Here is an 11,985-nt window from a genome sequence, read left to right as displayed (position 1 = left end):
CAAAAGCAACGCTAAATCAATTTTTATTATTTTTAAAACTAACTTTAGCTGCTATTGAATGTCCAAATATTTGTTAAGTGAATGTATTACATTTTTAAAATTTAATTAGTTTGTTTTTGAAATGTATTAAAAAGCATAAAATAATTTTGTTGAAATTTGAGATAAATGTAAGTCTTTTTAATTTTAAAAATACATACTCTTTTATATTGCATTTGTATATTAAAATATGTAAACAGTGCTAGCGACCTACTATTTGTCTAACTCAAATCTGGCAGATTCAAGGTCAAAGTCGACTAAAGAGTTAAATTGTGTCACAGCATAAAACCGACAACCTATGGGTTTTGTCAGCTTGAGTTTGTCAGATTTAAATAATTTATTGTTTTTATTCAAGAGATATTCATGAGCTTAATACAGCTGGAAATAAAAAATATCTGTTTTCCCAAACATTAATCCCAATTCATGGAGCTGATAGCTTATTTGTAACAAGCATTTATTTATTTTTTTTTTATTTATTTATTTATTTATGCACGACTAAAAGCAGTCGGCAAAGAAAAAATTACCAAGTATAAAAATTAAGTTAAAGATTAAAAATACAAATACAATTGAAAATAATATATTTAAAGAGTTGTCATTTAAATATTTATTTAATTATTTAATGAAGATTTTAAAGATATTTGGGAATATTTACTACAACAAAATATTGAGCTCAGAATATTTACTCACAATAAATAATTAGTTAAGATTTATTGGCAATAATAAAATCTGTTGTTCACAGCTATGATTGATGTCTAAGTTTATTTCTAGGAAATCTGGAATTCCCCATTAAAATCCAACAATAGATTTATTCATTAGAACTGATAAGAATCTGGTTGTACAGGGTATCTCTGTAACCATCAAATTAGCATGACACACTGCAACTGAATATTATCTGCAACTCTTATAAAATTCGGTGCGATTGTGATACGAGCGCAGTCGGAAAGCGGCAACCGCAACGATTGGACGTGTCGCGATCAGCAACAAACAAAAACGAATATCCAAAGTGAATAATTCAACGAATAGCAGTACGAATACGTATAGCAATATTTGAATTCAAGCAGGCTACAAAGTAAGCTACTAATGTTAGAGTAAAAAAACCTTAAAACCGCTAACAAATTGAGTGAGCAAAACAAAAGACTTAGGCAACGAACGTGAACATAAATGCAGCCCATTCGCGTTGCATTTGGCACGGGGCATGTCGACTGTGATTTGTAACGGTTAAAGTGCCAATTGCTATGCAGTTTGTTTAAGTGTAGCACAGCTATAACGGATACGCTGCAACTTGAACTCCGAATTAAATTTCGAATTTTTGGTCTTCGATTTAAATCGCGTGCTGAAAACAAATGTTAAAGTGACTCTCACCAATCGATTGCAACAAATATCCATAGTTAAGTTAGGCATAACCAAGGGTAACCATCAAGACATGATACAGTTGGCCAACAGCAACAACAACTAGTTAATTGGCCAAAAAAGAATCGCACACCTGTGTCCAAATGAAGAACTGTGTTAATTACATTAAGTCGCGCTTTTTGGCAGCAGTCTGCAACGATATCATGTGCAACACATATGCAGAGCAGTGTGTATGTGAGTAGTGTGTGTGTGTGTGTGTGTATCTGTGTGTTATTCATAAGGAAACACAGCATCTAAACATCACGTTCGCATTGCAAATTCGATTTCATTTCTTGAAATTGGTAAACAATTTGCAACAATGTGTTAATCAAGCAACTGCGTTGCTTCCTAATGCTAAGTATAATTAAAACTGTATATAATTAATATATCTATTCACCCACACACACATACATGCATACATACATATAAAGTGGTAACAAGCACTTAGCACACTGCTCCAATTGAGGGGGCAATTAAAACCTTTGTTGCCTGTCAGTTATTGTGCAACGCGTGAGAACACGTACCAAACACAAAATGTGGCAGATAAGGTGAATACTGCCACTCTCTACCCCTCTCCCTCCCCACTGTGCACTGTGAACAGCACCAAAAAAACAAAAAAAAAAACATAGTTGAACTCAATTTTGAAGTTTGACTACAAAGTTATTCAATTGGCAACGCTCTCCAGGGAGACTGTTGCACATAGTGTGATTTATATAAAACTTGATCCCACACATGGACAAGTTCCGGCTGCAAAAAATAAATAGCGCTCGTATTCAAAGTCTGCAAGATTTTGTGACACTTTGTGGATTATACAAGCTGAAAAGCTCATGTAATTTAAAACAAGTTTACAATATTTTATTCGAAGCCATCAACCAATTTAATGATAATAATAACAATAATGATAATAAGGCAGAGTTATTGCGTATACTCCAGACAATGTATAAAACCACAACATAAAATGTTTAATTTCAAAAGTCAACGTTTATTGTAATCGAAAAATAACGGAGAGAAAGAGAAAAAAGGAAACGATTTCGTTTTTATGGTATTATCTTTGGCTTAGAGACTGTCTGACTGTCTAGCTGTCTGACTGTCTGGCTGTCTGACTGTCTGACTGTCATAAAAAGGCGGTGGCACTCGTCGTCTACTTGTTAAGGTTGCGGCTCATAAATTATCTGGCAACAGGCCTAATTCGTTGGCCAATGTCAAAAGTTGGCAGTTAACAATTTGGGCGCCGTTGTTACAAATTGTTCAAATTTCCGCTTTGCATTGCACAAAAATCTTATATAAATTACATATTTTGTGATGTCTTAAGCCTTGACATTTGGCCAATTATGTAATTTACAAATTCAATTAACTTGGCCAACTATCTGTAGATCAAAACCGAGCAGATCATGTGCTGCAATTACCAAAAGAAAGCGTTGGAAAGTCAACTTGTTGGCCAAGTTAACTTCAAGTCTATGTGGGCTATTAAGTTATTCGTTAAACAGCCAAAAAAATTAATCAAGTTGTCAATTCGATTATGTTAAGCATTCATTCAATTGGCCAGTCAATGAGCCAACAGCAAATCGAAGTGTCAAAACTCGATTGAATATCAATTCTTGATTAGACAAAACGTATTTAAATATCAAATGCAGTTCTGCATTCGTGACAAACTACATGTGTTTAAAAATCGAAGCACACACACACCTCTTTTTTTGTATCTCACAGATAATTTACAGCTCAGTCACAATTTAGAAATGAGAGCTGAGATCTGAGAGCTGAAAACTGGCGACAATGCCAGATGGAGTATTAACTTGGCTCACAGCTTGGCAACAACAACAGCCTCATTTGAATACAATGCCAACACAAATTGCAGCTGTTTTTCATGCGATCGGAATTCGCCACTGCAATCATTTCATACTCGTATCTATCTAGATTTATATTTATAGGAAAAGGGCAAATCTGAAATAGTTCTCATAAATAGAATGGAATTATTTGTATCTCCATTCCCAGTCTAAGAACTTCACGTGGCATTGTTAAGTATTTTAATTGCATTTATTTATTTGATTTCATTTTGCATTTATTAAAATCAAAATCATGATTTATTTATATAATTTATTTATTTATTGTCCAGCTATATGCAGCTGACTAAACAATAGACATTAAAATAATATAATAATAACTTAATATGTTCGCAATCTTGAATATTTATTAGAGAACTCAATTAATTTGATTTACTGACAAGTTTGATACTTTGTTGCTGAGAAATTCACGTGGAATTATTAATTGCTTTGATTTAAATAAATAAATATAAATTATAAATAAATTTACTGTTGCATTTATTTTTTTTATAACAATATTTATCATATACAAATTTATAATTGTATTCCCATTCTCACCCCTTTTTTTTAATATATAATAAATAAAGTTAAAATTTTGTTCTATTCTTTTTATATTTATAAATAATATATCCAATAACGTCATCGAATCTGCAAAGCTGCCAAAAGGGACATAGGTCACTAGACAAACAAATAACAAATAATAATAAAATAAATTTCCCCAAACGTGTTGATGTTGTTATTAACAATAATTGTAATTAAATTTTTATTACTGTGTTATTAGCTGTTGTTTAATTTTATAGGGCCCTATCCCGAAGCATTCCTGAATAGTTTTATGTCATTTCCCTTCCAAGTTTGACTGCTCGTGTTTATTTTCTGACTGGAAAATCCAAGTAAAATCACTAAGTAATTTAATTGCTATTTAAATAATTTATAGTTCCAATTATTTTTATTTGTTTATATTTATCACACTTGCCCTTTGGATTGCAGTATCCGATATAGCTGTAATATCTATTTTATATTGACATACATTCATTTATATACATTAAACTCTTTGACCTGACTGACTGAACATTGTACAGGCCAAACCGTTAGTCGTGCGACCTTGAAATTTTGACACAACATAGCTAAGATAAATTTATTGTGAGATAAGACGGCGTTTTGCGAAATTCGAATTGCAAGTGGATCAAGTGGATTCTCTGGCTGAGAAGACAGGGCAACGCCGAAAGCAGAAGAAGAAGAGCAGCAGTCGCTCGAAGTCGTCAAGAGCGTCAGTCGCGGAAAAGCTTAATCAGTTTTAAAGTCGTTTGAATTAATCACAATACTATCTCTCTTATAGTTAATCACCGTTCAGTGAATTCTGAATAATAAACTTATCATTTTAAAATCTTACATATATTTATTTATTAATGTATATATACTGATATTTATTTATTGATATTAATATTCATAAATATGTTATTTCTATCAATTTCTAGTCATGCCACATATTCTTGCCACAATTTTTGGACTGCTTCTATGCAGTCAGCTTCCTGCTGGAAGTCAGGCTCAGTCAGCTGGTCTGCAGGTGCAGAAGCACTGGAAGCTCCTGTCCTACAATTTTCCATCCGCTTCCCGGACCAGTGACATGAACTTTTACAATCCGCAGAATGTGTTAATCACGGGAATTGCTGTGTCAAATGATCGCATCTTTATAGCGACTCCGAAATTGTTTTCGGGAGTTTCCTCGACTGTCAGTTGGGTGCCCAAGGGTCCCATGGGGGATTCCCCCGTGCTGCAGGCCTATCCGGATTGGTCGTTCTCCAACACTGCTCGAACCAACTATAACTGCAGCGATCTGGTTCTCACTTCCGTTTATCGATTGCGCATCGATTCCTGCAATCGATTGTGGCTACTCGATGCGGGCGTCTCTCGTTCCCTGGAGGATTATGAGATCACCTGTCCACCCAAAATACTTGTGGTGGATCTCAATACGGATCGTGTGGTGCGTCGCATTGACTTTCCACGCGAGGTGCTGCGGGGGGAAACGCTCTTCACCAATCTGGTTATCGATGAAACCACGGCCAAGAGCTGTGACGATGTCTTTGTTTATATCACGGATACAGTGGAGCCTGGCATTATTGTCTACGACAGCAGCAAGGATGTCACCTGGCGACTCTCTCATCCAGGTAGGGGTTAATTTTAATTATTTATTAATATATTTGTTTCCCAGTGTCTCAAGCATAGAGATTACTTATTATTTATCTCAGTTTATACTACAGAAAGTAATACAATTTCCAAGGTTTCTATTTTGCATTTTTTAATATTTTTTTCTATTGTTCTATAAAATTATTAATTTAATATGAAATATTTTTGACAGTAATTAAAATTTTATTTTATTATTAATTTTCTTACCTATTTATTCAACGTCAACTTAAAGTAGTCTACTAAAGCTTAAATTAACAACATACAATTCATAGAATTTACTTTTTTTAATATTATTTTTTTAATTTTTTATTCAGAAGTGTAAAATTTGTATTTAAGTTATACACAAACTTAAAAATAAATCTATAATTTTTCAAAATAATTGTTTAAAAATTAATTTATTTATTATTTACATTTTATTTATTATATTATTTAATTTATTTATTTTACTTTTATTGCATGCATTGCAAAAGATATTGCAAATTTATAGATATTTACAAATTGAATATAATTAAAATCAACTGAAAACTTTTAATTATAAGAGAAGAACGTGAAAATATTAAATTTCAAATGAGTATACAAACTAAAAATAAATATTTACTTTTAAAAATTTCAAGTTTTAAATGTTAAAATATTGGAGTTAAGAAGTCTGGAAATATCCAAATAAATTAAACTGATCAAAAAGTTAATGTAACAATTTCTTAATATTAAAATTTTACAAATAATAAAAACTTATGACATTTTAAATTATTATTAAGAAGTATAAATATTTCTAATAAATTTGCATTTCCTGTTTTAATAGCCATGTACCCTGACCCGGACTTTGCCCAGTCCGAGATTCACAACGATCAATTTGTGCTGATGGATGGCGTTGTAGGATTGACCTTTGATGAACGCAGTGGGGTAGTTTACTTCCAACCATTGGCCACAGATCGGTGAGTCAATATCAGAGGTAGTAACTGCAATTTAATATGCTAATCCTCCACTGAAATCTCCTGTTCAGTGTCTTCTCGGTGCACAAGAATGTGTTGAGGGCAGGTCCATTGGCCAGGGGACAGATGCTGGATGTTAAGCTGGTGGGCAAGAAGTCATCCCAGGGCATTGGATTGGCGGTATCTCCATTCGATGGCAGCCTGATCTTCAGTCCGCTCAGCGAGACGGCGATTGCCTCCTGGAATCCCACAAACAATCAGCAATCTGTGCTGGCCCAGGATCGGGATAGACTGCAGTTTGTGGCGGATATAACCTTGACGAAATCGGAGCCGGGTGTTATCTATGCCATTGCCTCCAAGTTCCATCGATTCTTCTTGAAGAATCTCAATCCCAATGAGTTCAACAATCGCATTGTGCGTCTGGAACTGCCCCAAACCCGTTCCCTCGCCACGGGCATCAAGAGTCCTCTGCTGACGCATCCACTGACTCTTCCCACGCACAACAGTCTCCTCCACTATGGTGTCTTCAATACCCACCAGACTCAATCCCAATCCCTTGTGCACACCACACAGGCCACGGCCAATGCACTGCAGACCTATTTCACCAGTCCGGCTCTGACCACAAGGACACCCTATAAATTCGAGAGCACGGGCATTGTCAACTATGGACTACGTAATCCCTTCACGGCTCTCAATCAGGGAGAGGCTTTCCCGCCCTCCAAGGCCACCAGGGACAACTATCAACGCTCGTATCTGGACACTCTGGTGCCGGGAAATCTTCCAACTGCCACAGCAGCTGTCACAGCTCCAGCGGCCTACACAACTCGGCACAGTGGTTATTACTATCATTAACACTTGATGAAATCTATAAACTCAATTTATGTTAAACTCGAAATTTTATTGTAAATATATTTTTATTTATTTTAATTCGCTCTGTATTTTTATTCTCTGTATTTCGAGCAACTTTCGATAGATTTTGAACAGCTAAAATAGAGTAAATTTGAAAAATAAAAAAATATATAAAAATAGAAAAGATGAAGAGATAAAAATCAACACAACTACTAAGTTTGTTTAAAAAGAAAGGTAAGCTTAAATGCAACCAAAAACCATAATATTTTTGTATAGTTTTTCTTAAATTAAAACAATTTTTCAACCTTTTAGAATTTTCTAAATCTGTCGTTTAACAGCAAAATTTAATTAATGCTTCCCTCAACCTTTTTTAGTATATATATTTACACCTATTTGCATTTTTGGCTATTTTTCTTTACACTTGAATCAGTTTTTGTCAAAATTTGGATAGTTAAAATAGGATAAATAAAAAATAAAAATAGATTCAAATAGGGAAATAAGAAAAAAATAAAGTAAATATTATAAAAAAAAAATTAACAAAGCTTAGAGGCACTTAAAAGCGTTAAATTGCTTAGGTTTAATTAAAGGTTACTAGTTATTCTTCATTTAAAATATTAAACTTTCTAAACTAATAGGTTTCTAGTTATTCTTCAATTAAAATATTACACTTTCTAAAGTATGTTAAATTTTGCAATAAATAAGGTAAACTGGCAACACTGACTGCAAACAAATGCATAAAATTCTTCCAATTTAATTTATTTCTAAATTTTTTTCTAGTTTCGATTTGATTGGATATTTAATTAAAGTAATACCGTTTTCTGTAGTTTTTATAAACTGATTAAACAAAAATATGATTGCTTAATTAAAATATAAACCAAGACAAGTTCAACTCGGCTGCACTCAAAGCTGACATTAATGAGCCATGAAATGTCTGCTTAACCAGTTCTCATATTAAATGTGTTTACTTAAATTATTTTACATATTTTGCCAATTATCTCAGTACTTAAATTTGCCTACTTTTAATCAATTTTGTTTTTTCTGTTGACTTGTTGTTTTAAGTTTATTTTAACGGTTGAGCTTCTTATTAATTTCGAACTATATCATAAATGTTGAGCGTTGTAAATTAGAATGTAAGCTTTAAGGTACTTAAACAGATATCTTAACTTAATAGCGTGATTAAGAACTACTGTGTTGATTTTTCGAACATTATGAAACTGTTGCATTTATTAAGTGAACATTTGCGTGCAGCAAAATTATAAATGCAAACTAATTATTTAATAGTAATTAATTAAAATGGAAACTTTTTTCACATGAGGAGATACGTACACTCAATTTCGGTTTTAAAATCATGCAAACAAATTTAAATTTTAATATTTTCATGGTTATGAATTTATGGGTGTTTCTTTAATAGTTTTTCGGAATTTTAATTAGTTATTAATTTATGGACAATGATCAAAAATTTGTGTAATATATAAAATCCCATTGGCAGCCTATTAACATTTTTATATAATTTTTAATTTAATGTCAATGGCAAGTAAAATTTGTAGAGAATTTTTAAAATAGGGTTTTTTTTTTTAGTTTTAACTTAAAACTTCAAGTTTATTTATAATATATACGGTAATTCTTACAAGTTTTTTAATGCTTTTTTTAAACAAAAAAATTTATGCTTACATGTTTATTTAAAAGTTACGGCAAGGATTTGTATTTAATGTTAACTAAAAGTTAGTAAATAAGAGTTGTTTTAGGAATAAAAAAATACATGTTAATTTATAATAAAATATAATGCAAACTTATGTGTTATTCAATTAGCTGTAACATTGATTTATTAATATAATAATTTGTTTTAATTACTGTTATATTATGTTTGTTAAAAAATTTATAAAATTAGCACAAACAGTAATAATTATTTATATTGAATTTAGCGCCTCTGCTTGACATTGAAAGTAGGTCGAAATTGTTGCCAAAACATCGCTGAACAGCTGAATAAATAAATGAATATAAAATAAATTAATTGATTCATAGATAGTACGAATATCTAAGCGTTTATTTAAATAGAAAAGTACTCGCTTGAACTTTAATAACTTTTCACATTGAAGTTAATTCTATGTGTACAGCCGGAAGTGGGCAGAGTAAACAAAAGTTATATTAAATTTTTATTCCTAACCATTTAACATTGTTGTGACAGCTGCACAGTTGTCTAATTAAGCAATTTGCTATATAAAGAACTAGTTTAGTTGTAGTTAAACATAACAAGCAATCGATTCATATACTATATATTAATATGAGAATTCAAACAATTATTTTGTGCTGTGCCTTTTTGGTCATTTGTTTGATCCGAGGCAGTCAAGGGGAAGCATGTACTTCATTAAATCCCAACTTACCAGACGGCTGCACGGATTGCTCGGATTTGGACAATGCGGATGAGGATGATTGCACCACAGTTCCACCAACCATCACTGAAGAGGCCACTGAGACCACAACAGCAACCACATCCTCCTCCAGCACCACTTCCAGTTCCAGTTCCAACTCCAGTTCCAACTCCAGTTCCAATGCTGATGCCGCTGCTTTGGCTCAGTTGAGAAATAGGATCACACAAAGGAGGAGGACACAGCAACTGATGGCCGCCAGGAGGAGGAGAATGACTGCAAGGAGACAAACTGCCAATAGGAAGAGAGCTGCTCTCATGGGCAGAAGGAATCGTCGATCTGGTTAAGCTGAAAACATTTCATTTTTGATGTAAATATAAAACGAACTTTTATTAGAGGCAAAAATATACTTAAAAAATATGTAAAATTAAAAAAGAATAAAATAAAAAAGCTTAGGTTTTTTGCTATTTATTAAGATATTTTGTAAATTTTTAAAAGTTTCCAATATTTTCCGAAACTCTGTCAGTTTGGATTATTAAATAATTTTATAAACGTAATCAAAATTTATTGCTGACACCATTTTTCATTCTTCATTTATGATGTTAATGTAAAACGAACCTTTATTAGAGGCAAAAATATACTTAAAAAATATATAAAATTAAAAAAGAATAAAATAAAAAAGCTTAGGTTTTTTGCTATTTATTAAGATATTTTGTAATTTTTTAAAAGTTCCCAATATTTTCCGACACTCTGTCAGCGTGGAGCAATAAATAATTTTATAAACGTAATCAAAATTTATTGCTGACACCATTTTTTCTTATACTTTTCCGCAATTGAACCGTTAAAAAACGTGTATAAAAAGCAAGAAAAAGAGTAAATATTTTATTTAATTGATATATTTTAAAAACTATTAAATTATTTATCTGTTTGAATATCTGCTACAGTTGAAAGTTTTTATTTAACTAATTCCTTTTTTGAAATATCACGAACATAAAAAATGACTCAAATCGGTACAGCAATTATTTTCTATATAGAGTTTATTTCAAATTTTTATTTATAAAGCAAATTAATAAAAATAAAATGTTTATTAATATTGCCAATTTACAGGCATTTAATTTTAATTTTTTTTTGTTTAATAAATTAACTGAATTTATTTCCGTTCATAAATTTTGTGACATAGGCAAAATCTATTCAAAATTAAAAAAGATGCAAGGAAAAAGCGATAAAAAAATGGCGTGAAGATATGCAATTAAACAAGAGACCTACACATGGATACATATACATCCATTTATATACATAAATATAAACATTAAGTTTCTACCGCAAATTGCGAGGCGTGAAAAGCAAGTTTACTCGAATTTACGATCCCATAACATCAGATGGAGCAGGCTGAGCATCGTCTGTCTCACTGTCAGTTGACTGGAGTTGTGTTCAGTCTTTGCCTGCACTCGAATCTTGGTAACAAACCTGAAGACAACAATTTCCGAGACAAACATAGAGAGAGAGATCAATTATCGTTTGAGAGTGATTTGGAGAGAAAAGCGGCAAGAGGTGAGTGGGGAGGGGAGGGGGGATAGAATGGGATTCTTAGACTATGTAAATAAGCTTGAAGCATCGGTTAAAAAAGGTGCCTATAAATCTTTAAGTATTAAACGGCACTAAACTCTGACATGTCCAACAGACGAGGGACAGCACCAAGGCACAGTGGTCCTTTTGGTTATTTTATTCGATTAATATCAATTTTAAAATAGCTCAATATATAGTTTTTAATTTTATCAATCATAAATAGAGCACTGGATTTTTTTTATGTTTTTGCATTTTTTTTTTTGGACTAGTGTTAGAAACTGCTAAAAGCTTTTAAAGCTTACATATTTTAAATAAAATTATTATAAGGTGCAACAGCCTCTTTTGGATAAGAAGAAAAATACAAAACTTTTCCTATATAATAATCTTATAATAAAAACTTAAATGAAAGCTCAATAAATAATAATGTAGTTTAAATAAAAAAGGATACGGAAATACAAATAAATAAAAAATATTAAAAATATATTAAAAAAATAAATATATTTTGGTGAAATAATGTAATTCTTATAAAAAAATTTACATTTTGATACCAGCTTCAAATCACAGTTTAATACGATTTTTTTAAGGAAAATTCCTTAACTATAGTAACTTACTTAACTAACTGAAATATACTGTAACAAAAAATTTGTAGAAATGTGTGTGAAATTCCAAAATATATCTGATATGAGAATTAAGTGGATTGTGAAAAAACGCACCTAAGTAGGGTAATAATAAATTTAGCAAATTTAGCTCGTTTGGATGCCGCATTACTACTTCATTAACTTATAAGGATATTCTAGTAGCACTAAGAAATAAGAATAATAATAAGTTTTTCAACATTATTTGAGA

The 11,985-nt window shown here is 31.6% G+C and overlaps 1 protein-coding gene across 3 annotated transcripts; it reads left to right on the top strand.

Moving 5' to 3' along the window:
- Positions 1-957: 957 nt before the first annotated feature.
- Positions 958-7,285, top strand: LOC117792218 (major royal jelly protein 1). Of its 3 annotated transcripts, none has more exons than XM_034632268.1 (4): positions 958-1,105; positions 4,721-5,410; positions 6,229-6,361; positions 6,430-7,285. In XM_034632268.1, exons 2-4 carry the CDS (start codon positions 4,723-4,725, stop codon positions 7,208-7,210), a joined length of 1,602 nt encoding a protein of 533 aa, XP_034488159.1. In that variant the 5' UTR covers positions 958-1,105; positions 4,721-4,722; the 3' UTR covers positions 7,211-7,285. The 3 variants fall into 3 exon arrangements, with proteins under 3 accessions (XP_034488159.1, XP_034488161.1, XP_034488160.1); XM_034632270.1 differs by lacking the exon at positions 958-1,105 and adding an exon at positions 4,497-4,512; XM_034632269.1 differs by lacking the exon at positions 958-1,105 and adding an exon at positions 4,565-4,580.
- The last annotated feature ends 4,700 nt before the right edge of the window (positions 7,286-11,985 follow it).

Source organism: Drosophila innubila (assembly GCF_004354385.1).
Source record: "Drosophila innubila isolate TH190305 chromosome 3R unlocalized genomic scaffold, UK_Dinn_1.0 2_E_3R, whole genome shotgun sequence".
Classification (NCBI taxonomy): Eukaryota; Metazoa; Arthropoda; class Insecta; order Diptera; family Drosophilidae; genus Drosophila; species Drosophila innubila.
The sequence above is the reverse complement of the archived record's forward strand: the minus strand, read 5'-3'. Positions and strand labels throughout refer to the sequence as shown.

What these genes read in the sequence shown, in the direction of transcription:
- LOC117792218 (XM_034632268.1), top strand. Translation starts at nt 4,723, where the DNA reads ATGCCACATATTCTTGCCACAATTTTTGGACTGCTTCTATGCAGTCAG. An exon ending in CTGGCGACTCTCTCATCCAG is followed by an intron (nt 5,411 to 6,228) that starts GTAGGGGTTAAT and finishes CTGTTTTAATAG; the next exon opens with CCATGTACCCTGACCCGGAC. An exon ending in CAACCATTGGCCACAGATCG is followed by an intron (nt 6,362 to 6,429) that starts GTGAGTCAATAT and finishes TCTCCTGTTCAG; the next exon opens with TGTCTTCTCGGTGCACAAGA.